Genomic DNA, 26,333 nt, shown 5'->3' with positions numbered 1-26,333 from the left:
GTATGTCTTCTTCGTTTGTTGCTTGCTTGAAATAAGTAAACAGCGCCTCCACCGACCACCAAGTGTATCGGCCTCACAACTTCAGACGGTCTTTGTGAAATAATACAACTCATAATGGATGACAAATAAAACCCAGAGACACGGTATTTAATTGAATCTTTACATTTATTTCCGAAGGGAAAAAAATATGATTGAAAATATGTTATTTTACAAAATCAATGCCCCTGTCTTTGACTGGGCTTAATGTATAAAATTGTAAACATTACAAAATTTCAATAAATTCATAATAATTCCACCTGAGCTATAATCAAACTGGTCCACACAATGTCATAGAAAGCACAAATCCAACTATGTAAACAAAACACTATTGTACTGTGCATGTATATTGGTCAGACACATTTTTTGTATATTTTGTTCCCTTTGTACGTGACGCTGTGTTCACTGTAGTTGGCATTAATCAGCACCGTCCATAATTACATTCAGTCTCAAGCCCACAGGAATATGGTCCGTTAGGCCAGCCAGCTGGGTTATAAAGGTCACCTCTTCAATTTCCTGGATGGAGACAAAGACAATGCATGGTTTTTTTATGATTCTTAACTCTTTTTAATGGTAGATAATCTTGTTTGAAGACCTTTTCCATGAGTGCTGAATGTCATAGTTTTGTCAATTTCAAATGTTTTTTTGTTAAGTGATTTGCGTCAAAGTAACTTGTAATTTCAAGGAGACACAAGAAATGGAGAAGGAGCAGAAGAGAGAGTCAAACGAATCAGGGGCACGTACTGTTCGGCAGTGCTTTGAAATGGAGCTTTCGCGGTATAGGATATAGTCAATCCGACGTCCAATCCACGGCTGGTCAGTCTCAGGGTATTCCAATGGGCAGTCCTCTGCAGGAACAGGAGGGGAGATGTACTGCTTCCTTAGATCCTCTCTCTCTAAGGTTCTAAACAGATACACAAAGATAAGAGGGGATCTTCAGACTTGCCTAAGTTAATCAACAGTGAGTAAGGAGTTCTGGTCATGTCACATTACATGTAGTAGGCCTTTGCTGTGCTGTGCTGTGCTGTGCTGTGCTGTTCTGTGCTGTGCTGTTCTGTGCTGTGCTGTGCAGTGCAGTGCAGTGCAGTGCAGTGCAGTGCAGAGGCTTAAGAAAGTGGAACTGAGTATACCTTTGCAGCTTTTCTGGGGTGTTTATGTCATCTTCATACAAAGTGGGCTGCTCCAGAAGAGTACCTTTATGATGCAAACCAATTAAATACCAAATTAATTGTCAGTATTCATCTTAAACGTATGCAGTATTTGCTGTAAGCAAATGATTTAGATACGCACCAATGACCCAGGGCTTCTCTTTTCCAGGCCCTGCCCTGCAAGGATCTCTGTATTCCTTAAACAGACAGTGATTCTGTTCCAGTGTGTCATCTAGACAAACAGAAACATGTATAAATACTGCGTTTGAAAAAAAACATATAACAAAAGAATAAAACATGATCAGAGACACACCAGGTGAGCAGTTGTCAAAGTTGAAATCTCCACAGAGCACATCAAAAGCAACATCCTCGTCAGGCAGTTTGTTGGCAGCTTGAAAATCGCCAATCCACTTGGTAACCATGTTCAACTGCTCACAGCGAATTTCCCCTTCACCTGAATAAAAGGAAATCCAGACCAGCTATCAGACCCATATTAACTTTGTTTTCTTAAAGGAAACGACCAGTCTGAGACCGACTCAGAAAATATGACTTGCCTTCAGGTGCATGAAGATGTGTGCAGTTAAAATAGCCAACCACTTTTTTTTGTTTGTGATTCTGTCCGATTAGCACCTTAAATATGTAAAAAAAAAAACAACATTTGCATTACATCATATTTTCCCTGTGTTTATACTGTGACAAAAGCATGGGTAATTAATGGTATTAAGCATGGTACCTTTGCAGAAAGGAGGCCCTTGGCAGCCAGTGCGTCTTCCCCACGGCTGTTGGGAAAGCAGTTGTACTGGGCCTCGAGCACAGGAAACCGACTAGCTAGGAACAGGCCACTGTTGAAGAACTTGAAAGAGGAACATCTGCATGGTGGCTGACAGGCATACACACCAATGTCATACAGAATGTGTCCAAACACCGGTCTTAGTGCTTGGGTGAGCTTCCGTGCCGCCCTCTTATCAAACACTTCTTCTAGGCACAGTATATCCACATTGGCTGGAAACAATGATGACACTTCCCAGGGCACATCGTCTTGCTGGCGAAGACCTTGGGAGTGTAACGCTCGGGGAGCACTCCGGTGACTTGCTCGGCCCTGATGGTTGGAGTTCTGATTCAAATTGTAAATGGGAGAAGGTGAGTCAGTCGAGGGCTCTTCTGTATCTTCACTGGGCACACAGACAACGTGACTATTGGATTTTGGGACTGAAACATGTACTTCAACTGAATCAGAATGATCACTCACTGTAGTCTGTGCTTGCCTATCAGTAGCCCCATACGTAGATGAGTTAACTGTGGGGAGTATGCTGTTGGAGGGGCTGAGAGTCCCACAGCTACTGGGGGAATCGACAAAGATGCGTATATGGGGACGACGCACACCCTGCAAAATGTGCTGACCAATAGCATCTGCCCTGCTCTGGGTGTGCCCCAGGTTGTTGAAACGAGCCAGGCTGTCAGGCAACAGACATAGGTTGGCTGTTGCAAATCCAAATGAGGCCTTTCCTACCAGCTCAAAGCCCCTGTGTGTCTCATTCTCTGGTGAGGATGGTGTCTCTCTATGGTAGTGAAAGGGCCTGCGGCAGGCCTGGAGAGGTGCCCAGAGAATAAATCCCAGGAAGGCCAAGGGGGCTGTGGCGAGAAAAAGAATGAAGAAGGTAATAGAGCCAAAGAAGACCTTGAGTGGGTGGAGGTAGCATTCCTGTTCCTGTCGCTGAGTTTGCTCCAGGGTGGTGGCCTTGCACACAGCGATGAGGCGGTCAAGAAACCAGAAGCAAGGCAGGATAAATGCCCATCCAACAGCATGGATGCCTGCAACAAACCCATTAGGAAATGGAGACGCCTGCAGAGCCATGCCTCTGCCCATTTTCTAAGCAACAATCAGAACGAACATCATCAGCGCTTCCTGTTCTAGCCTGATTCCGTTGCAAAGTCTCTCTCATGGGCTCCACCGTACACTAAAAGAGGAGAAAGAATTAAAAATGTTATGACATGGCTTTATTCGTACAACCCATATAAACACCTACACTGTGGGTTCTCAGGAATAACCGGCTTGCATTCTCACTTCATGCTCGTACATGCAGTTGTGGAAAGCATGAAGCAACTGACAGCTGCGCAGACAAGAATGGGAAGATCAGACTGGCTTACTGCTGCACACTTATGCAACACATCATGATCAATTTTAAGGAGGCAAAGAGAAAAACATGGTGTACACAGCCTATAATCCTGCTGTCACCATCTGCACAGCCCTGCTAACCACTGGGGACATGAGTCTGAACACCACACCTTTGTGTATTTTTACAGATTGATAAATAATACATGGGTTTGTCAATGGTTAAACCTAGCACTATTTTATCTGCAAAATAGCGTATCATATATATATCATATATATAATGATATCTTAGAATATATTCACAGCGTGTGATACAGTGAGATCAATTCAAGGAGTCTGAATGCTATCCTATAGGTCTAGATCTTACTCTGAAAAATTAGACCATAATGTATACAATGTTTAGCTTGGACTTGCCCTTTAACCTCGGAGCGCTGCATTCAAGAATTCACTCCTATTGTAGACTTTGGGCTCTGACTATGAACGCAACAACAACAACATAGGACAGAATACCCACAGATTATACAGAATACCATAACTAACGTTAGAGTTTTATTTTGAAGGGATGCGTATTTTGAGCGTTTTGTTGTCATTGTGCTGGTAACACAGGTATGTTACAGTAGGTGGGTCTCTACTCGTGTTATTCGTTACACTAAGCTAACAGTTTCACTTCTTAAACGACTCAGAAAGACTCTCAAATCTACATAAACGTTTGTGTGTAGAGCCGCATAGCGTTGCTGTATAATTATAGCACCTGGTCAATGAAAGCCCACTTAATACGTGTTTTATATAGTAATACATTTTAGTTATCGCAAAAGAAAACTGCCACCTGTCCTGTTGCGTAGCTAGCTTAAAACTCGGCTAATGTAGCAGCCCAGATGGTCTTACCTTAGCACGGAAACTGGGGCAGTCCGTCTGGTAAAACCCATACAGTGAAGTATATACCTAACTGTTACTAGTTTATTTATTGTATTACTTTTTTTATTAGGTTGTCACAAAGGAAATGTTCAGTTTCTAGTGTAAAAACAAAATAAACGGTTCAGTAAAGTAGATCCCTTGAGCTCGGCGGCTCATCACACGGGCTTTATTAACCACGCCCCCATGGCGTTGTCATGGTGTCGGGCCCGGCCCAGTCTGACGTGACCTCACCTGAGGCGAGAGGAAGCCATTGATTCATTTTGATCCAGAGAAATCCCAGCTGTGAAGGGAAAATGATGCAAAGCTATTGTATAAGATACTTTATAACCATGTTTGCATAGCTTCATGTGCTGCTTTGTTTTGCTGTTCTTCTTCTAATTTATTTGTCACATGAGCTGCCTTTTAAAAATAGCTTTTGTTTTGTATTATTATGTGATTTTCTTTTTTATGTATATCCTTAGAAGTGTATACCTAGATTTTTTTTAAACATTGTTTGGCATTCTTTGGACAGCAAATTAATTCATGACAGGTGCAATGATTTCATTGTACAGGGAAACATGTTTTTTTACTGTACATATGACAATAAAACACTTTGAATCTTGAATCCTTTAGGTAACTTTGTACCTGCCCCTTGAACCTCTCTCAAGTTTCACCACTAAAACCAATGTTAAAATACAGTACCGTAGGTCTACACTATTCAGCTAAGGACAGGAAGGTTTATTCCTAATCAGAGGATTTTATGTTGACTTTGTTGTCTTCAGCCACAGTATGAAAGGTTAGCATCTGAACTAACATGTCAGTGTTTTCAAACCAGTCATTTTACCTCTGCTAACTATCTTGCCATCACAGTTTAGCTTGTAAGTCATGTAACAGGCTGCTATTGAAACAAAAATATTACAGGAAATGCTACACATATTTTTAATAACATTTCAGGGATCTTAAAAGTTAAAGTATTTTCTTAGTAATATATTAATTTAGTAATTACTGTGTTCTTTCTTTTTATTATAGAGATTGCTTTAAGTACCACCAGAGAGAGCTTGAGTACCACGGGTGGTACAAGTACCACAGTTTGAGAACCAGTGATTTAGGTCATTTTCACTGACCATGTGATTCATTGCACAGACCACACCTGAAACCACAAATTAAACCACGCCCTGGCTTAAACCCGCTTTCAGTTTAAGTTTTTCCCTTTTATAGTTCTTGTTTCTGCATGGGTTATTTCCTGTTTCTAGACATATCATGTGCGATGTCTAATCACGTGTGAAATGTCTTATGAATACATCCTGTTTCTACGGCTTCTTGGTCTTGCACACTGATCTGACCAAACTTCAGTGTGACTCTGTATTTGCTCTCAACCTTAATAATTCTTAAATACAGATCTTTTTTGACAGTTGATTTCTCCTCACCAGTTAAATTTCTACCACACCAGCTAAATATGCAATAATTTCTAGATTATTATTATTTATTTTTTTGCAGCTACCATGGTTACAAGCCAAAAAAAGTCAGTTTTGGCCAAATGTCTTGCCATTGTCGCCAATGTTATTGGCCTACATATCTTGCCAATAACCTAATACAATGTGGCCTAAACTATATATCCAGCATGTGTAGCCTACAATAAATTAACGAGTAATGAGGATTGTTTCACCTGCTGGCACAATTGAAGTAGGGAGAGAATAGGAAGGGCCATAGTAACAAATTCCTGGTGATAGCCTTTAAGTGATATTACGCCAACCCTGGACTAGTCACTTATCAACTAAATAACTGTTTTTACAAATGCGTAATAGCACGAATTGCCGCCCATGTGATCTGAAACAAAATGGCAACTCAATTTGATTATCATGCTAGGTCCATGACATCCTCACTCATCTTATCATGGTGTGAGTAAACACAGTATATCATTATGCTTAGCAGGTATCAGCAGGGATTTCTGGGTGCACAAAGCTGACCCACACAACATATATCATTTTTGAATTGTTTGCTGTGTTAATTTTTATTTGGATATAGTCATGTCTACCAGAGAAAGAGAGGCTTTCTATCGTTCTCCGACATGTTGCAGAGGCAGGTGAACACAAGCAGCAGGTCCCTCTGAAGTTTTTTCGGAGCCAAGGCCTTTATCTGCTTCCTCAGAAAATCTGCATTATTGTAGTCAAATTCCTGGGTGCTGTTTTCACCAGGCCTCTCCTTCAGGATCCCATAGGTGTTGACAATAAACTCAGTGAAAGCAGGGTGAAGTGTCCTTTTATAGCCAAACTGGTTTAACCTCTCCATGAGGTCAGCATACCTCTGGGTGAGATGACGTCGATAACCTTCATCTATTTTCCCTGTCAGACAGTTTGTGGATACCTGCAAGAGAGGAAGAAGGGCTTGTGACTTCCTTAAAGTTGTTCAGAGTTGATCCCTGTGTGCTCTGTTACATAAGATACAACCAGTCTTTGATAAATACATCTTGAATTCTTCCTTTCTGACCTCTCTAATTTTATCAGGGATATTGAGCATTGTGTAACCATAAAGCCTCAAATGGCCCTGGAAGACATGGGAGAGAATCCTCCTGTCCAGTTGGTAGGCAATCTCTCCCAGCAGCCTTTTTGGACCTGAAATAATAAGATAAAAAGTGTTTTTCTTTTTGTTCATGCTCTAAACTTTCAGCAAGTCTGGCATTGCTCACCTTTGACCTCAGGAGGAACCTCAGACCGGCAGCTTTGAAGCTCTGCTTTCTCAGTTGTATCTGTTTGCAGCGAGTTTTGGATGAAAGAATTGAAGTTGATCGGGGAAGAGGTTCGCTGTTCATGATTTAATCTAGTTTGCTGCACGTCTTTTAGGAATTGTCTCTCGTTACATGTGTTTTGGCACAGACTGGATGGGTGTCTTCCTGAAGATGAGCCAACTGATGAAAACAAAGTAAAGTATCAACTCGTCATTAATGAGAATTGACAAAAATAATTCAAAGACCCAGAAACCATACATGCTTCTACTGTACACATCTGTTTTAGCCTGTTTACACTTGCTCCAGTATATTTTATGATTCATTTTAAGATCTTCTTGATTCATTTGGAGACTCTTTGCGGCATGAGTATATTCCTGATGTTTTTAGTCCCATTACAAGCCTGTAGGCAGCTTGGGATCCTCAGTCAGAGGGCTTCTGTCTGCTCCAGTCACATCTTAAAACCTGTAGAAACACAGCGTTTGCAGTCAGGGCCACAAGGCTCTGAAACTATCTGCCCAAAGAAATAAAGCTGGCTGAGTCAGTAATATTTGAGTATTTTTACCAGATTAAACTTTAACTGTCTCATTATTTTCATTCTTGTATATTACTGTGAATAATGTATTTTATTTTAATCTAATTAGTCTGTTAATTTTCAGTTTGACATTTGAAAAGTGCTCTATAAATCAGTTATTTATTTTAAAATAATTAATCAGTTATTATAACTGATATTAGTTACATAAAGATATAACTTATGGCAAAGTGATATGGTAATATCCTACGTAAGATCCTAAATGTAACTAACCAGATTATGTTCATGATTAATACAATACTACTAATAACAAAACAATAAGTCAGAAGGATGACCTAATTCAGTGCTGACATTTAGGAGCATTGCTTAAAATACTAACCTTCACTCATAAAGGTGAACAATTGTGTATTCAAGTTAATACAGAACAGAATTTTTCCACTGCCCTCACAACTCTGAAATGCACCCTGGCTGCCATCTAGTGGCAGAGAAAAGCAGTTACAATACCTGGTAATTCATCCAGCGTGTCATTAAAGCTCAGCATCCTGGCTCTCAAGTCTACATTTTCCTTGACTATGCTTGACATCAGCTTCAACAGCTCGTTTTCCTGCCCGAGTTGTTCATTTCTTGACAGCAATGCAGCAACAGTTTGCTCTGGATCCATTTTGGATCACAGCTGAGCCACAAAAACACCCAATACAACCAGGGCGCTTAGAGAATCGTATATCAAACCAAAACAAAACAGAGTTCTCTGATGCAATTCTGCCAGGATGCTGCTGCCACGGTGATGGATTTGTTGATATGCATTCAGCAGCTTTTATGATGTAATTCACTGCACTTCTTATTAAGTGAGCTTCACGATCAAACCCTTTCTGCTGATGAAGACTGTGTGATACAGTTGTGTCAAATCTTTATACTGTTGAATTATTTCATATGGTATAAGATATCAATTTCTAAAATTAAAAAAAAGTTTTGTACAACAGGACATATACATCATAAAACTTTAATAAACCCCCAAACTACAACATAGACAATCTATATATATTAATAAAAAAAATAACATTTATACTGGGTGAAGTAAAATATTCTTGAACTATGTGATCAACACTACAGGACAAAGTGGAAAACAAGATTATGGAAACTCACTGCTACACATGAACTCATAACTAATTTCTGACAATCTGTTGTTCCTCCTGCTCAGCTCCCCCTTGCTCTTCCAATGATAGCAAGAATATAGAGGAAGATGTTGATGATGTCCGTGTACAGGTTGAGAGCCGCAAAGATGTATTCTTCTGGACTCAGGGACAGTTCCTTGTTGCCAAGCAGAAGCTGTGTGTCCACTGCCAAGAACTGGAACATAAAAAAAGACATTCACAATGGGTCAATCACAAGTATTTTTTTTTCTAAAACTGGTGGAACATGAAACTCACTAGTACCACGTAGAGACCTAAACACTGGATCTGCTTTCTGTTTCCACCACAGACACTACTCTTAAATGTAGATGGGCATGTTACTGGATGATAATAGCCACTTCAATCACATTGCTGGATTTCCTCTTCACTGACGATGCAGAGGAACATCTGAACCAGTCAACGGACTATGCTGTCTCTATCTCCACTTTTTAGGACTAGTCCACACGAACACAGGTATTTTTGAAACCGAACTTTTATGACCCCCGGTTAAAAAAAATTCCCCTACACACCACCGGTGTGATAAAAAATATCTCTGTCCACATGAAGCCGCAAAATCTGCCTCTATCAGCTGATCAAGTCTAGAGTGCTCCTCAAGTCTCCATGGATGCAACTTAATGTTTACCGTCCCACAGCGTGACGTCAAACAATGTCGACAAGGTTTTCCCTTGGTTTTCCTGTCCACATATGACTGCTGAAACTGGACTTTTTTAAAAAGTTCACCCTGGACTCCGGTTACAAAAAACTCCGGTTTCAGGAGCCCACAACTGTGGTTACATGTGTACCTACATTCTTGTGGATGGCCACTTAGTATCGGATCAGTGCACCGAGTACCTCAGCAGAGGGGTTACGAAAAAACTGGCCAGGATGGAGCGGTTCTATTGGTACCCTCCACAACTGGAGGGCAAAAACTAAAGGTCATTCAGCCAGGAATATGGTCTCCCTATGGGCACCCAACAGGCAACAGTTTTCATAGGTGGTTAATTTGTCACTAGATAATATAAATTGTAATGAAAAGCATTAACAGCACGTATTGTTGACTTTCCAGATGAATGGGACGCTGTTTCTGGAGAGACACATTGCTGTTGAACCTTTAAATGTTTCAATAATGTGAGTTGTGCTGCAAACTCGCCATTCTGTTTAAAAACACTACACACTATCTACAATACAAAACACTTGAGCATTAAAATTTCTATGTTCATCAGAATGACAATTGTTAGTATCAAAGCAAACAATTTTTAAAAAAGTATAATTTACAGGCCAGTCAGTGCCATTTGTGGCTGGATTGAGTTAGCCAGTTGAATGTTAGGTTTTTAACTTTAAAACTTAAACCTTAACTTACATCCTGTTACCAAATGCCACCAAATAGTGCAAAGAGGTATCATACATTCAAGAATTTTTGCCAAAAATAAATGATGACCAATCCTAACCTCACCTTTAATCTACAGCAACATTTTTACGCTATTTATTATACATTTAGAAGGAGGAATAGTGGAAAAATGCACCATCCCAATTTTGTCAAACCAGACTAGAGGTGAGATTTTACTCATACAGCATCATTATCATATACAGTAAATCTGGAAGACGACTTAGGCACTTACACAGGTGAAGAGCAAAGCTCCTAGTCCAGCATACACAATGTGAAGAATCCTGTTACGGATGAAGATGCAGAGGAGGCCGAAGATGATCAGGACAATTAAACAGACGAAAAGCACACCGTAACAGGAGGTGAAGTCGTACTTGGTCTGTGGGAGGAGGCCAAGAGGTCATATCAGAGTATGATAAATGTACATGACATACATACAAGAGGCAGGGACTGTAGCATACAAACCTGCAGAGAGAAGATGACCACTGTGAAGCACACGACTGCTGTGATGCCCACTGCCATGACCACTGAGTCAGTGTCATGGAAGCTGGCAATCATTCCCACCATGTAGGACATGCTGAGAGTCAGGACGGACTGAAAACAAGACACACACATACATCAGCAATGCGGCATTTTTTTGCAAAGTGCGGTTACGAAAACAGCAATTTGTGAGGCTCAATCTGAATTTAATTTCTGTAACTGTAGGCGGAAAACTTCATAAATACAAGATGTTTGCTTTTCATGGGGGAAGTAGTCTCAACCCTAATACACTGTTGTTTACCTGATTCAAATTTTTAAATTAATGGATAATAAATATTTTTGTATTATGTTATATGATTCATAAACCAGATGGCCTATACAATAGTGATTCAATAGTCCATATCAGATGAACCCCATGAACACAATACTACAGTACGGTACTGAGTTGTACCTCATCCCCTCTCAGTCTCCTATATTGTAAAAACAAAGTCTGAGCAAGCTTACTAATGCAACCAGGTTCCAAGGATGTCTTCGACGAAGACTTCCACAGCAGCTGATCACGCACACCGACACAAAGAAGATGACATAGGACACCAAATAGGTCCAGGTGTTCACCATGACAAACATCTTGACTTCATCCACGAAGGTAAAAACAGCCACAAAGGCAAATGTCACCATCAGCTGAGCAGTCAACACCAAGAATACCTGGAGGGAAGAGTGGATTATGGAGGGCAGCAGACAAAAATACAATTAGCAGCCCTGCTGATTGATTGATGGCCTCATACAACCAGGTCATTAATTTGACCTTTTCTGCAAACACACTGTCTCCTCACCTTTCGAATAAAGGCTCTTCTTATGCTCTTGTTATCTAATCCAAAATCAAAGTCTTGATTCTCATGAAAGGGTGGTGGGTCGTCCTCGCTGTAGCAAACATCATCTGCAGTGGCACCAACCAGAAACATCAGACTGATTAAATTGCACTACAATTCCATGTGTATAACAAAATATGCAACAATGTTGGAAACACTAACCATTGAAACCATGGCCTGGTGGATAATATGGTGAGGGGTTGGCTCCAGATCCTGGGCCGCCTTGAGCCATTCCAAAAGCTCCAGGAGCACCCGGCCCCAAGGCTCCAGGAGCACCCGGACCGAAAGCTCCCGGAGCACCCGCTCCAAAGGCTCCAGGAACACCTGGTCCAAAAGCAGTCGGTGGAGGGAAAGGGAGACCACCAGGAGCAGGGTAACCACCAGGGACAGGGGCTCCGAACATGTGTGGGCCTGGCATATTCATGTCAAACGTGGCAGGAAAAGCTGTCTGCCCGGGATATAAAGGTGGAGAGGGTACCCCCTCCACGGGAGCGTATGCCGTCTTCTCAGTGGTCATCTCTGGCTCTGAAAGGGAGCACAGACCCGCTGATGTGATGAATTATTGGGATAGACGGAAAAGTGTGGGGGAAAAGGAGAAGTCACAAGAAGTGTTTTCAAGTTAAAAATAAATGTAATAAACAGCACAGTTTAGATCAGAGATCTACAAGAATGCAACGTATTATTAGCAATTGTATGCATTATAATACATTAACACAACCTTGATGATAGGCTTACTGGCGTATTGGCAAGTTAAACCCTAAGCCATGCACATAAACAATTGAGCTGAATGATTCAATGTGCCTTCCAAATTTATGTTTAACATAAACATATGATGTATGAATACATGAATGTCATTAATTATCAGTGTAACATCTTAGTATTGTATGCACCATAAAAAGTGTATAGGCTTTAGGCAGCCATAGCTGTTAGGCCCAATTTAATATAATTAAATACAATATTTGTAGTAATTCTCCACACTACCACGGGTGCAGTCAGGTAGGTCTACTATTGAAAAAATGTTGCAATTGTTAGTGACGATTGTCAACGGGTTTGGTTCCCATGGAGGTTGCCAGCTCTGTGTGTGTGTGTGTGTGTGTGTGTGTGTGTGTGTGTGTGTGTGTGTGTGTGTGTGTGTGTGTGTGTGTGTGTGTGTGTGTGTGTGTGTGTGTGAGTGTGTGCGTGCGTGCGTGCGTGCTTGCGTGCCTTTCATATTTCCGAAATATAAATATTATAGTCACCTTAATGTCATCCTAAACAACCAAAGACATGTGTGTAAATATTTATACTTGTTGTGTGTTCTATTCAGTTAAAACAGCCTTGGGTCAAATTGACCCCAAGGAACACCGATGTGACAAGAATGTGTACAGGACAATGAAAAAATGAATGATGTCAATTTGAGGTGTTCCCAGTTGTCCCCATAAAATTAGGAAACGTCATTGAATTGAAAGCAAAAAAGTCATGTGAACCATGTATTTAGAGATGTTAAACATTGAATGGGGTCAAACTGGCCCCAGGGATAACAGGAGGGTTAATAATGATCACTGTAATATCTAAGTATTGTATACACCATAAAAAAGGCTTTAGGCCACCCCAGGTGTTAGGCCCAGTTAAATACAATATTTCTAGTGGAGGGAGGGGGTCCTGCTTCATCTCTCTGTCAGCTAAGGGGTCCTTGCCTAAAAAACGTTGAAGACCCCTGGTTTAGATGACATGTCCACAGTGCGATGCGCTGTGACGTCACAGAGGTCAGGTGACAATGCTCACTTCCGGTATATATAATAATTGATAACCATCGACCGCCAACTTCTTTGAAAACATCATTTAATGCACTGTTGTTAATGTTCTGTGGCGTTTTAAACACCTAACATCGCCTCAACGTTGAGGGCTAAACATAGGTTTAACGAAGAGCATTTCAATGTTCCCCGAGTGTCCACGATGATTTCCGAAGCACCGTAACGTGAAATGTAGGCCACAAATTTCACTTTCAGGCAAGAAACGGCCATTTAACGTCAACCTATATAACCTTCATTCAACGGGATATTGGGGATAAAGGGTACAGGTACAGGTAACTGATCATATTTTATAAAGAACGAGTTAACATTAATATGTTTTTTGTTAAATGGTGCAACACGAAACGTTTTTTCACCAAACAATAACCAATACGGTTGGACTACTGAAAGGCAAAACAGATGAACAAAGTTAAGATAGTGTTTTAAAACTACTCACGTTGCCTGCAGCAGTTTCAGTCCGAGCTGGGCCCCTCCAAAATATTTTTGGGGATTTTTTCCCAGGTTCTTCCGTCAAAATTGTTTTGTTTTTTTTGTCCCCTGACTGCCAGTAAACTGCTGTCTGTTACATCTCCGCCCCCTGTATGCGGAATGTGGCGTTCAGGACACATGGAATGACTGGGATAGATGGGAAACATACCCATGTCAAGAGCAGCTTTCACTTCGTCGACCAACTCACCGTTGTATGGTACAAAAATAGAGTGCGTTAACAATAAAGCACGGTATCCACTAAATGTGTGTTTGATTGCATTAAGCGACATACTTTGGCTGACGAAAGGCGGCCATTTATTCCAAGTGGTAACCTCAAATTCCGATTAATCCGTTATGACTTGAACGCAGCATGAAACCGTCCGTGACTTGGCCGGACTTGATGAACGTGGTTCTGCTGGAAATGCGGCAGTAGTCACATCGAGAGTAATGTGCGCAAACCTCCTATGGAAACATGTCACGATCTGTAAACAAAAGCGAAGAGTTAAGGGGGGGGGGGGGCAAGCTCATCTGCAGTGGTGGGAAGTACCTAATTCACTGACGTACTGGCCTACTCTACTGAAGACCCACTTGAATATCTCTACTTTATGCAACTTTACAGGCCTGCCATACACCACTACATTTGGGAGGAAAATTAGGTCTACCTTTTACTGAACTACACTTATATAGTTAGTTCACAGATTTAAATTAGTCATAATCATACAAAATGCTATTCATTATAAATCCTGATGTAGGCCTATTATCATAGAACAACTCACCAAACTGCAGTTATGCTTTTACAACATCCCTTTGTAATCAATGAATGAAAATTATTGTATCATTGACTGTATTATTTGAAAATGGGTGATTATTCATTCTGTCTACACGGTGGTGTAGTGGTTAGCACTGTCGCCTCACACGCGGAGGCCACCCGCGTATACATCCAGACCTCGGCCTTTCTGTGCGGAGTTTGCATGTTCTCCCCGTGTCTGCGTGGGTTTTCTCCGGGTACTCCGGTTTCCTCCCACAAACCAAAGACATGCATGTGTTAGGTTAATTGATGAGTCTGAAATTGCCCGTAGGTGTGAATGGTTGTCTGTCTCTGTTCGTCTCTATGTACCCTGTGATAGACTGGCGTCCTGTCCAGGGTGTACCCCGCCTTACGCCCGATGTCAGCTGGGATCGGCTCCAGCACCCCCGCGACCCCGACCCCGGGATAAGCGGTTGAAGATGAATGAATGATTATTCATTCTGCAGAGTAGGCCCATTTTTACTTTTACCGTCCTATTGTGTACAGGTCATTGTTTTTATCTTTATCTTTTCTTCCTGATTGAATCAAGGATTCATTAGAACCTGGTCTACTAAATACAATAAAATACATTTTGATAATATTTTTCTTTTTTAATTATGCCTTTTAAAGAAAGTTGTAATGGATCAAATTTGACCTGGTAGCAGGGTTGTTCGTAGAGCGAAAATACATAGTTAATGTTGTCATACCATCAACAAAAATGAAAACAAAGCAAAAATAGAAATAAAATCCTGTGGTAATAGTATAATAAAAACTATTGTATGCTTAAATAGCTTCTGCCACTTCTTAGCTGCATAATGCTTGTCAATTTGCTGAAAACATGAGAAGGCAACCAGGGAGACTAGCAAAACAGAATTTGTTTCATTGGACTCAACTGTCTGGATATTCCAGACGCTGCAACTGCTGCCTGCTCCTCTGTCATACACCAGGTCACATCAGTGATGTGATGTGACATCCCACATTTGTTTCTGGTTTCTTCACAGCTGTACAGGAACATAAGTGGTTGGGATTGTAGTGAAGGATGGTAAACAAGTGAACAAAATGGGGAATGGGCTGTCTTATCTCAAACAACCCAGATCCCAGAAAAGAGTGTACATTTCTGATGTTTAGTTCTGCTCAAACTATTTTTATTATATAGAAATACTCTAAACATATCCAACACTTAAGGTAAAGGCACTTGTGGTTTTTGATCATATTTTGTCAGCATGGTGGAATCTGGCAGACAGCTTCTTTCTACTAATGGTTGTGTAAAGTGGGAAGTGGGACGACTTCTACTTACGAGTTACATCAGGTCGAATTCATGTTACACAACATCCAAGTTGATTTATAAATGTTAATAGAGGAACGCATCACAATCTGCAGCAGTGTTTCAAGTGTTTACATTTTACATTTGACATTTTTTAATCCATTATTAGTGAGTAACACAAGTCTCCAGAGATGCAGGATGCATATCTTGCCACTTAGGTTTCTATTAGTTTTTTAAACTAGTTACAGAATATTCAATTAGAATAATATTAATTGCTGAGAGCTGTTCCATATCATAAAAAGCAAGATTTCCATGTCTTTTTTGACTATAAAGCAGGTCGAGGTGCTATTGTGAAAGTATCAACAACAGTCAATCCAGAGAAATGCACAAAGAACCTATTCAGAAACTGGGACTTTAAACAAGCCACCAGAAGTTCCTTATGATTGTAATGTCACAATTATACAATGTAAAAAGTGCTGCTGCAGTGCTGTTACACTCGGGCCACACTATCGACTACATCGCAGACAACACTGCTGCTGCAGTGCTGCTTTCTACAACTGTACATTGAGTGGCTATGTCCTGAAGTTTCCTTTGATAATGGTCATAAATAAAATAATGTTTCATTTCTTTTCATACTAATTATCATGTCTGTGGCATATTCTACATGAATATACACTGAAATAGAAAGTGCTGTTATGATGTTAATATGACTGTCAAAAGATCATTTCACTGTCTCTTTTTGCTGCGAACCGCACGTGTCATGGTAAAAATAGACCAGACACAAATCTCTGGATTTTAATCAGCCGAAATGCAGTGGAGCTGCTCAGGTGGGCTAAATGGCTGCTCCAACCTGTCAAAATGGGCACTGGGGAAAAGACCTAACAAGTTATGCACACGCTACTCTCGCAGACAGTGTGATCCGGCCGATACAGTCATTCCCCGGTTGCATAGGTGGTGCGGAGATGCTGAGAGCAGAGATTATTGTGAAGACCCTGAAATCCTGACCAATCAGAAACAACTGGGCTGTTTAGTGGGCTTAAAGAGACAGGCGCTAAAACGGAGCAATAAAGACAGAGGGTGAATACACACAGTATGAGAAGAATACTGATTTTTTTATTAAGCATTAGCATTAACAGAAACCCAAGATACAAGTATGAACCTAAAATTAGCCTAATATGGGACCTTTAAGGTTTTTCTCCCTCCTTTACACCAGGGGTTTCCACTTGAGCCCTTAGCTTGAACCAAAAAATGAACAGGATATGAGACCTTTAATAAAAACAGATTATCTGACTATAAAAAAATATCTATTTCACACTGTAGTGGGACTAATGAAAACTCTTATGCTGCCCCTCTGTACTCAGCAGCGCATTCAGTAACTAACACTAACACTTAAAGAAGCTGTTTATACGTACATGTGCATTATTTTTGCCCTCGGTTACAGTTTTTCTTTGTCCGCAACTGAGACCAAGATGTGATATGATTTCACCAAACAAATTCAAGGCTGTGAGCAAAACCGGAATGACACAAAACACAGAAGAAGAAAAAAGTTGAAGGTAAATTTTATTTTATTTCACATAATAAATGTTTGCATTATTTTAAGTCATGCATTACAAAATGCAAGGTGAAACAGGTGATGCCCTTGCATTAGAGAACATTTTATGTCTAATGACATCAAATGTAAAAAAATTTAAAAAGTTACTAATTCTCACGCTGTCCTTTATCAAACTGGTCAAGTATAAAAAGCGACGTCAAAGAATTAAGAATCTATTTGAGACGACAACATTAAATCTACAGAAAACAGAAAAGGCGTTGGACTTATTGCTACCTTTCCACTCATCTTTTGTTCTTTATACACAGTGTAGTTTTAACATCCATCACATGCTCTTGATCATTATGCAGCAGCACATGTGGACATATTCTATAGTAGGCCTCATACTAACACATGAACACAGATTAAAGGGTGTATTACTGTGAGGCTCCATAATAAATACATAAATAGCATAATTTAAAAGGCACATTTATGAAACATTTTGTCAAAATGAAAGATTCACATTCAACAATGTCTCTTCCCTTATGCTGAGTTTACTTGAGGTGCAACTTAAAAGGGAAGAAAAGTGAGTGCTTTTGTCAGCTTCAGCTGTCACTTCAGCATTTTGTCTTAAAAGCTATCAAGAAAATACATTTTAAAGGGAACTAGTTGACAGTGTCTAATCTATCTCACTCCAAACAGTTATAAAAAAAAAAAAGAGAGAGAAATCCTAACAAAACACTAACTTCTATATCAATGTCTGCATAGCTTTACCGAAAAAAATACTGGTCCAAAACTATGAAATACTGAAAACTGCACGGTGTCGTGGCATCCTGTTCTCATAAGTATGCAAGTGTTTGTTTGTTTTCAAAAAAGTGGGGAAGAAACCTGATCGTAATAGAGGTAAATGCACTTGGAAATTTTATACAAATTCTCCTGCAATATATATACAAAATTCTGCGATGGTTGAAATAAGGTCCAGTGAGTCTACTTCAATTAAAATTAAATATTTTCATGCTGAATAAATATTAAATAGTCATATATATTCAATAGTGACAAAATACTGATCTCACTTGAATAAAATAGACAGAAATTCCTCATTTCTCTCCACATTTTTGGTGATATTCTTCAGGCTCTTTGGTAAAAGGACTGCTAAGTGTGACAACCATCATTCAGCGCCTGCGGTGTTCCCTCTCATAAGTTTGCCCTCTTCATAGGAGGAGGTGATCTCCCTTGCTTTCCTCCTTAAAGGTAGTTTTCATGGTTTCACTGCATGCGATCTGTCTGGAGCTGCTGAGGTTGGTACTGGCTGAAGGCGGCAGCAGCAGCGGCAGCTCCTGGGGTGGCAGCAGTGGCTAGGGGCTGCTGGACAGCGTATCCATACCCTGCAGTAGTCATGTAGCTTGTTGGCGCTGGTGAGGCCGCATACGGATACTGCTCATACGCAGCAGCAGCGGCGGCAGCAGTGGCAGCCGCAGAGTATTGGGCATACGCTGCGCCAGTATAGTCAAGGTATGGGGAGGTGGCAGCAGCAGCTGTTGCTGCTGTAGCAGCAGAAGGTTGTACATGAGGGATCATCATGCTGGGTTGGACAAAGGCTTGAGGGTAGACATAGTGGGCAGGGACTCTGTAGGACACAAAGACACGCAGGGTCAAAACAGAACCGCAGCCAGTCATTTTTCCAACGCTGAAACTCAATTCTGGAAAAGCAGGCGCCTCAAAAACATCAATCCAGTCCTCAGAACACAGCAAATCCATTCATTAACAACTGAAAAACCTTACCTAGAAATAAAAAAGTTAAAGAAGCAGCAAAACCACAAAGGAACACAAGCGCGGCTTTTAATTTTCTTTTCTTTTTTTAAAAAGCGCCTGAATCTGAAACACTGTAAGGCATTAAAGGAAGCCCAGCTCGGCGCCCAATGTTTCACTGAAAACAGTATTTGACAAAATGCGAGCCTATCGCGCAACACCACAACAAATCAGGAAGAGAAGTGGACATTATTCCGTCCACATACGGTAACACCAACACCACACATACAGGCATGCCCACACATGTTAATAGGTCCCTAAACACAAAGAAATAGGGCAAAAAAAGAGCTTTTGGTTTCTTTAAAATGCAATAAATTGCAATATAGCTGCTGAATTAACCAAACGATATCATATCAAGTAGGTGTAAGGTTATGCAGAGGCCCTGTTGTGTTTATTTGCTTGAAAAACAAATTAATCTTAAATGGAGTAAGAGTAGAGTAGCTCTCCAATGGTGCAATATTCTGTTTATAGACCGGGGTATAAATGGATAAATACAAGCCTGGGTATCTGGGGAAATGTGGCCCCCTTTTAAACTTGTGTTAAGGTCACTCTCAGTAAATATATTGTGGAGCAGGTGTGAAACTGTTAAATCTGGCCATAGACAAGTGCCCCCTCCCCCTCTTACAGACATACACCCCTGCACAAACATACACACACCAACTTGACTGACAGGGGAGGCTGGGAGCCTGCTATTTTTGCTCCCCTTGTCATCTCCAAAGGACAAGCTGATCTTCTCCTTCAGTAACACATGGCAGGGCACTCGTCAACTGTAATGGCCGCCCGCCTCAGTGACTTTCCTTAATTTACTTCTTTATAGTCAGACTGGAGGTGTCCTGACTGATCGAAAAGCTGTGCCCTTATTACAAAGCGGGATACTAGCTCAAACGGTTTTGTACTATAGTTGCATTAATGATCACAGAAAGTCTTACAATTCTCGCATTAAACGTAACATGTAATTTCCAACTTGACAAGATAGGAACCAACATGTCGGTAACCTTTCTTGGTGATATGACCTTGTTTTTATATTAACAGTTCACATGCTAAAAAGGGCACAGCTGACTTAAGCCATCTCTTTTAAAAGAGATGGGAGGAACATTTTGTGGTCCTGCATGTCAAGAGCTAAATAAAGGTGCTTTGTAAATCACCAGACACATGGGTAATCCCTAGCACATAACCAAAAGGCGTCACGGGCACATGGCTCGGCCCACCTGTTGTCCACAGCCGAGCGGCCCTGTCTGTGCCATACATTATTAACAGCGCTGCCGAGTGACTCCCATTTTCCATCTGAATTTGAGAGGCCATGGAGATCACTGTAGCCAACAGCTGCTGCCTAAGAGACCGACTAAGATGTCTGCCTCCAACCCAAAGTGCAGTGAACACTTTTTTTGGTTTATTGCAAAGCTAAATAATGAATCCATAATGTATCGTTATTTAACATCTACAAATTGGTTTATACAGACATCGATCCAGCTTTTAACTTACTTTGTGAAACTGTAGCTTTTGCTAATAAATACCAACATTGGGGCAATAGAAAAAAAATGCTTCTGTGCTTTTCTGTGGTGATAATAACAGTATTTGTGCTTGTTTTTATTTCCCCTGCACATTTTAATTTGACTGTTAAACAAGAGCTGCTGGAGTGATGAGAAAAATACAACAGAAAAAAAGATATGCTCAGTATCGTGTACCTGTAGATGTAAGTTACAAGTGAAAGCAATGGGTTAATAATAACAAATAAAAAGCACAGCATCATGGGTAAGGAAACAGAAAAAGAACTCCCACATGCAAGCCAGTGTGTTTTGTTGCGGGGGATCAATTTTGAAATGAACACCCTGTGAGTGATCATCAACCCCCTTTTGACAACAAAACACGAATCAACTCAATGTTAACGAGAACTGGGGGGAAAAAAATAAACCGCAGGCTAAAGCACAAATCAATTATTAAAAAGTGAAAAGAATCAACACCCCGTTGCAGTTACAACTCCCTATCAAAACTCACAAAGTCTGCACAAAAACCTCCTGCACCACCCCCCACACCTCCCCCACTGCAAGTAGAAATAAGCACACAGTTAAGCTGAACACCACATCATACTGAAAACAAGGCACACACCAAATCTATGGACTATGGAAAACTGGGGAAAAAAAAGACTTCCATGCATCTAGTCACCATTTCAGATCGTTTGTGTATGTCAGAGTATACAGGTAACACTTTAGCGCTTTGCCCAATGCAGACTCAGCTATTCCTCAAATCATCATGTCCCTTCATCAGCTATTTTAACCGTTACCGACCCTGTCAGATCAGAGAGAGATAGACAACATGAAGTCAAGTCCTGCAGTGACTGGGGGACAAATGTTCACTTCCTTCACAGTCAACGCCAAGCAGAGGAGCACACATCCACACTCACATACCCTCATTCAGTATTTAATAAGTGGAGGCAATGATAAATGACACTTTTACAACAATAAAAACACAATATAAAAGACCATAAAAGACAACAGCAGATTTTTTTCCTACATTTGTAACTAGATTTGGTTAAAGAAATGTGTGCAGCTTAACATACCCGTAAGGCCTTTGGATAAATGCTGGATGGATCTGAGGCACACCGAAAGCAAATCCTAGAATAAAAAATCAGACACTTTAGTTTGAATTACTGCTACTTTTCAAATGTAGTGGAGATGATTTTGAAGATGGTGTTTCTAATATTTTTGCAAGACTGCCTGTCATTTACAAGAGAAAACAATACATGCACACAAGTAAGCCAGTGATCTTGCATCATCCAAATATCAAGACTATACTACACAGTTCCTATATGTGAGTGTGTAAAGACATTTGAGCAGTTGTTTTTGTATGCCACCTTGATTATCTTGAAGTTGGGAAATAAAGCTGTAGTCCAGTCCCTCACCTGGCTGTATGACCCTGGGCTTGGCCCCCAGGTAGGCCAGGTTCACATTGGCTTTCCTGCCGTCTATTATGGGGTTGGGGTCCTTGCAGGCTCGGTCGGCAGAGGCCCGGTCTCCCATTGTCACCTGAAGGAAACAGCACGGAGATCTCTTACTGTACAGTATGGTCATGGTGATTACGGTGGTTTGTTTTTAAGGTCCATCTAAGTGTATTTAGGTCATATTTGACTAAGCATGACTAATGATTCTGCAACAAGTAAGTCTAACCTGTCACTAACAGGAACCCGTAGCCTTATCTTTCAGCCTACAGGTGCCGATAGTGGACCAATTGTCCGTATCTCTGACTGTGCACGTGTGCAAGCAACTTTAAACAGTGGCAACTCAAGAGCTATAATAACAGACTGTCGGGGTACTTACAAATCCATAACCTCTGGATTTCCCCGTCTGCCGATCGGTGATGACAACAGCCTCCTCGATGTCTCCAAACACCTCGAAGTATTTCCTGAGACTCGAGTCCGTTGTGTGATAAGGAAGACCTCCAACAAAGATCTTGGTGTACGTGGTGTCTTTCTGTGCCGAGTGCATCATTTGTCTGTTAAGTGTTAAAGCGATTTCTTAGAAGAAGTAGAGGGACGGATAAAAGTTTCGAGCAGCTTTTCAGATCAGTTGAGAGAGAGCGTCTGCGGCGCGGATCAGGAAGCCCCCCCGGGTGATGCGACTTGACTTGTGGGTCTGAGGGAGAGGGGAGGACACCTGTTAGTTTGGTGCGGGAGGTTTCCCAGTTGTCAGTGTGTGTGACACAGATACTTAACTCCACCCAGATCCAGACCACCACGCTGTTCTCCGGCTGCCTACTGGCGCACAGCTGCTAAAACAGTGGCAAGGACACACTGTGCAAAATAAGTAGGGAGTTCACAGAAAAAAAGCTAAATTCTTCTGATAAAGTTTGTCCCAATACAGAATAAACATATTTTGGATATGTTTATACCCCAAAAGTAACTTAACAGAGATTAAAATAGTGGAATCAGCCTTTAACGTACTGATGATTCGTCTGATGATTTTTTTTATCCTCCAATCCTAAAACCCACAAGTGCCCGGAATAAATACAAATGACTAAACCGCAGTATCCTCAGTTACAGCCACACTGTATAATATTGCTTTATAGTCTGTTTTTTTCTTTAAAAAAAGTTTGTATTCATGGTTGATTTACAAACCTCATAAAAACAATATTAACCAACTCACAGCTAGTCTTTAACCAATCAACAAATCCGTCCTACAGTATTCTTTAACCTAGAAATACATGAATATTTGTTTTTGTAATACAATTTGGAAAAACTATACCCTTTGACCCCATGTGGGCACTACCAGGTACCAGTGGCCTCATTAAGAAACAACTTGGAAGGACTTCATTTTGACAGTGTTTGATTGGAATTACTTATAGTGGGTCAATAATTCATTCTGCCCCATACAATTAAATGATAATTCAGACTGCCCAATGCATGGGGAAGTATATGGATGGCCTACAGGTGCCTGCATCATTTATAGGGAACATGTTCACATGTTTGTGTTGTTTACCTTTACACCAGTGAAGGACAGGACTTTTGCCCCACATTGAGAAACCAGAAAGTGGAGCAGATATCACTGTTGACATCTGATCTAAGATACGTAGTGAAGAATGACACTCCCCTGCGATTATAATGTTGTGTACAAGCAGCACACCTCATGGGGACTTTTGCACATTTTGTAACAACATAATTTATGGTAGGATATTTTTGGCTACATATTGTTTTTTCAAGAAATGTATATGCACATAATCAAAATCTGATCCACTGATCTATTCCCCTCTTTCTACATACAATACAACCAGCATTCAATAAAAGTAAGATAAAAACAGATTTTAAAATATATTGAATTTAAAATGCCATATTACTGTATTTAGATTAAAGGTCCCATATTGTAAAAATGTTTCCGCCTGCATGCCTTTTTTGATTGTAAAAAAGGTAGAGGTGCTATATATATAGTGAAAGTATCAAAACGCTCAATTCACTGACAAAAGCACATAGCCCATATTCAGAAACTGTGCCTTTAAATGAGCCGTCAGCACTTCTGTATGGTTATGATGTCACAACTATACTATACATATATAGGTAGGAAAAGTGCCGTTACTGTCACCCTGGCTGCAATGACGGTACAGGGACGCTGAGAGCAATGAAGCAGAAGACCCGGAAATGCTGACCAATCAGAGCAGGCTTTTTTTTCAGGAGGAGGGGCTTAAAGAGATTCTGTCTGAAATGGTCCATTTTAGAGTTTCAGACAAGAGTGTTAAAACAGGTATATTCAGAAAGTCAGTATGAAAAAGGACTGTATTTAAAGCATGTTCTTTAAACCCAAAATACAACTATGAACCTGAAAATTAGTATAATATGGGTCCTTAAAAGTAATAAGATGTACTAGAAATATGTTTTGTCAGTGAGACAGACAAACTACCAACACATTGAACAAAAAAAATATGCACTTATATGTAGCACTCTATGGATTAGCTTATTTGAAGCTTAAGAACTTACTCAACACTAGGTTTGTACCCTAATTGTTAAATGCACTTATTGGAAGTCGCGTTGGACACAAGCGTCAGCTAGATGAAATGTAATGTTACAGTAAAATACGCAAATGAGCTTGAATGAGCCAAATGAAGAGTCAACACAGTACGCTGATTGTAAAATGTTCTATTCTAGAACATTTTGTACCAATTAAAACAGTTTGCGATACATTATAAATACAATTCTGTACATTATAATAGTGTAAATACTATGTTCAAATACATTTCTATTTACAACTCCTTATGAGGGAGAGCAGCTTTGTTCTCTTCTTTAAAGTAAGGTCTTGGGTTTGTTTCTTTTACTTGAAATTACAGCTCGGATATATAACTATTTCTAGTCCGTTCCACAGATCACCACTCTCATAAAAATACAAGTTCATAGGACAGCTTTTCTTCATTAACTAAACTATAATTTTGCACCATCTTCTGTAACCTGATGACGTCCATCCCCCTTTCATCCAATCCTCCATGTAAAAAACAATGCATTATTGAGTACCTTTTAACATGTAGTGTTATGTATCAGTCAGTTAACATGTAAAATGCAGATGGCAATCAGATAAAAAGTTATTCAGTAAATCAGAGAGGCTGGGTGACATCATGATACACATACATAGGTTTCAGGTCCTTAGTTAGTTTAAAACTCAGTGAACTTGTTATGGAGTTCATTGAGCAGTCTGGGATTTATGTGCCTGCCTTTATAGAAACAGGGCAGTAAGGCATCAGTACATCCAGGCCTTGGACAAAACCCAGCTGCTTTGTTCCCCGGATTAAAGTGATGACACAATGGTTTCACTTCAGTTAGAAAATATCTCATCAGTCCAATATGGAAGACAGTCAGCGAACTCTCCAAGAATCCTTTCCAGTGCAAGCAATCAAACAGTCAACAGTCTCATGCTGGATGGGGATTATTTCCTCCACAGTGTTACAGTACTTCAACAGGATAATTTAACATGATAACTGCAGTCAAACACTGAAAGCAACTCAGGTTTAGCAGATTTGTCCTCTGTTCAGGGTATGTGGCATTACTCCTAGAGATATGGCACTAAGCTTTACTTGGACACATAGATATACTATATAGTGTTTACCCCCACATACGCATATTAAAAAAATAACATATTACTCATAACAGCAGATATGGAACCGAAGTTCTTTGGTTACCCCTGACATATTGATGTAAATATCAATGTTTATTAACAGTAGTACATTCTTTATCTTCAGATAATTCTACTATGAGCCTCTGGGAGGATGTATCGTCTTACAAAAATATTATATGTAATATTCGGAAATCAACGTAAGAAAATGTATGTGGGTAATATTTCCACATGGACTCCCACTTAAAAGTGAAGCTCTCTATCAAAACTCAGATATGTGCATAATGAGTTTTTCCGTGAACAGTAATTAGGATATACCTTCATTAAATGCACAGGTCAGATATGCTTTACGAAAGCAGACACGCCCACAGAATACATCCGCATCTCCACCGTGAGGAGGAGGAGCCACATGCTCACAAGTTCACCCGTAGGCACTGGATCTGAGGACCACCCCTCGGGTCCCTGCCATTCTTCAGAAAGATGGTCCTTCTTTGGGTCCTATCTGATCAAAGTCTGGGGTTCTGAGTCCATGGAGGGCTGTCCTCTGGTGAGACGGGACGGCTTCACAAACACACCGTGGCCTGGGGGGCAGCGGAAGTACACCCTGCCCTGGACAGTGCCGTTGTGCTTGCCTATAGGAAGATTAATCATAACAGATATGTAGAATAATTGTGAATCATTTGCAGTTCTGAACATTCATTCCATGTCACATTTGGACCTCTCATACACAAGGGAAAAAGCAAGCATGAGCAATAC

The 26,333-nt window shown here is 40.5% G+C and overlaps 4 protein-coding genes across 12 annotated transcripts in view; all 4 read right to left on the bottom strand.

Moving 5' to 3' along the window:
- Positions 1–295: 295 nt before the first annotated feature.
- smpd5 (sphingomyelin phosphodiesterase 5) lies at positions 296–4,361 on the bottom strand. Of its 2 annotated transcripts, XM_083918974.1 has the most exons (9): positions 4,183–4,361; positions 2,434–3,142; positions 1,918–2,298; positions 1,739–1,814; positions 1,498–1,638; positions 1,327–1,416; positions 1,167–1,230; positions 781–940; positions 296–552 (listed from the first exon to the last, which is right to left on the bottom strand). In XM_083918974.1, the coding sequence occupies exons 2-9, from the start codon at positions 3,049–3,051 to the stop codon at positions 454–456; spliced, it is 1,629 nt and encodes a 542-aa protein (XP_083775100.1). In that variant the 5' UTR covers positions 3,052–3,142; positions 4,183–4,361; the 3' UTR covers positions 296–453. The 2 variants fall into 2 exon arrangements, with proteins under 2 accessions (XP_083775100.1, XP_083775099.1); XM_083918973.1 differs by having other exon boundaries at positions 1,918–3,142.
- A 4,068-nt stretch (positions 4,362–8,429) lies between these two features.
- grinab (glutamate receptor, ionotropic, N-methyl D-aspartate-associated protein 1b (glutamate binding)) lies at positions 8,430–13,710 on the bottom strand. 2 transcript variants are annotated; one of them, XM_083917679.1, is made up of 7 exons: positions 13,574–13,710; positions 11,510–11,893; positions 11,312–11,415; positions 10,983–11,183; positions 10,464–10,592; positions 10,234–10,377; positions 8,430–8,792 (listed from the first exon to the last, which is right to left on the bottom strand). In XM_083917679.1, the coding sequence occupies exons 2-7, from the start codon at positions 11,862–11,864 to the stop codon at positions 8,640–8,642; spliced, it is 1,086 nt and encodes a 361-aa protein (XP_083773805.1). In that variant the 5' UTR covers positions 11,865–11,893; positions 13,574–13,710; the 3' UTR covers positions 8,430–8,639. The 2 variants fall into 2 exon arrangements, with proteins under 2 accessions (XP_083773805.1, XP_083773806.1); XM_083917680.1 differs by having other exon boundaries at positions 11,510–11,872.
- A 3,493-nt stretch (positions 13,711–17,203) lies between these two features.
- rbm24b (RNA binding motif protein 24b) lies at positions 17,204–22,633 on the bottom strand. Of its 2 annotated transcripts, none has more exons than XM_083918144.1 (4): positions 22,308–22,633; positions 21,845–22,016; positions 21,551–21,605; positions 17,204–18,811 (listed from the first exon to the last, which is right to left on the bottom strand). In XM_083918144.1, the coding sequence occupies exons 1-4, from the start codon at positions 22,476–22,478 to the stop codon at positions 18,451–18,453; spliced, it is 759 nt and encodes a 252-aa protein (XP_083774270.1). In that variant the 5' UTR covers positions 22,479–22,633; the 3' UTR covers positions 17,204–18,450. The 2 variants fall into 2 exon arrangements, with proteins under 2 accessions (XP_083774270.1, XP_083774271.1); XM_083918145.1 differs by having other exon boundaries at positions 21,893–22,016.
- A 2,004-nt stretch (positions 22,634–24,637) lies between these two features.
- kif13a (kinesin family member 13A) overlaps positions 24,638–26,333 on the bottom strand; it is a 41,169-nt gene continuing 39,473 nt past the window's right edge. For all 6 annotated transcript variants that reach the window (XM_083918136.1, XM_083918141.1, XM_083918139.1 and 3 more), the window contains one exon: positions 24,638–26,209. In XM_083918136.1, the coding sequence (XP_083774262.1) occupies positions 26,076–26,209 (134 nt within the window). In that variant the 3' untranslated portion in view covers positions 24,638–26,075. The remainder of the gene's footprint in view (positions 26,210–26,333) is intronic.

The sequence above is a fragment of the Echiichthys vipera genome, assembly GCF_963691815.1.
Source record: "Echiichthys vipera genome assembly, chromosome: 8".
Taxonomy (NCBI): Eukaryota; Metazoa; Chordata; class Actinopteri; order Perciformes; family Trachinidae; genus Echiichthys; species Echiichthys vipera.
The sequence above is the reverse complement of the archived record's forward strand: the minus strand, read 5'-3'. Positions and strand labels throughout refer to the sequence as shown.

Bases quoted from the DNA above. Each gene is read 5' to 3' on its own strand.
- smpd5 (XM_083918973.1), bottom strand. From the start codon at position 3,051: ATGGGCAGAGGCATGGCTCTGCAGGCGTCTCCATTTCCTAATGGGTTT. The intron at 1,417-1,497 runs GTGTGTCTCTGA...CTGTTTGTCTAG, and splicing joins CTTTGACAACTGCTCACCTG to ATGACACACTGGAACAGAAT. The intron at 553-780 runs GTACGTGCCCCT...GTCTCCATCCAG, and splicing joins TTTCAAAGCACTGCCGAACA to GAAATTGAAGAGGTGACCTT.
- grinab (XM_083917679.1), bottom strand. From the start codon at position 11,864: ATGACCACTGAGAAGACGGCATACGCTCCCGTGGAGGGGGTACCCTCT. The intron at 10,593-10,982 runs GTAAGCTTGCTC...TCTTGTTTTCAG, and splicing joins CTTGGAACCTGGTTGCATTA to TCCGTCCTGACTCTCAGCAT. The intron at 8,793-10,233 runs GTAAGTGCCTAA...TTTATGTTCCAG, and splicing joins GAGCTTTGCTCTTCACCTGT to TTCTTGGCAGTGGACACACA.
- rbm24b (XM_083918144.1), bottom strand. From the start codon at position 22,478: ATGATGCACTCGGCACAGAAAGACACCACGTACACCAAGATCTTTGTT. The intron at 21,606-21,844 runs GTGGCATACAAA...TTTTTATTCTAG, and splicing joins CCAACTTCAAGATAATCAAG to GATTTGCTTTCGGTGTGCCT. The intron at 18,812-21,550 runs GTATGTTAAGCT...TGTGTCCTACAG, and splicing joins TTTATCCAAAGGCCTTACGG to AGTCCCTGCCCACTATGTCT.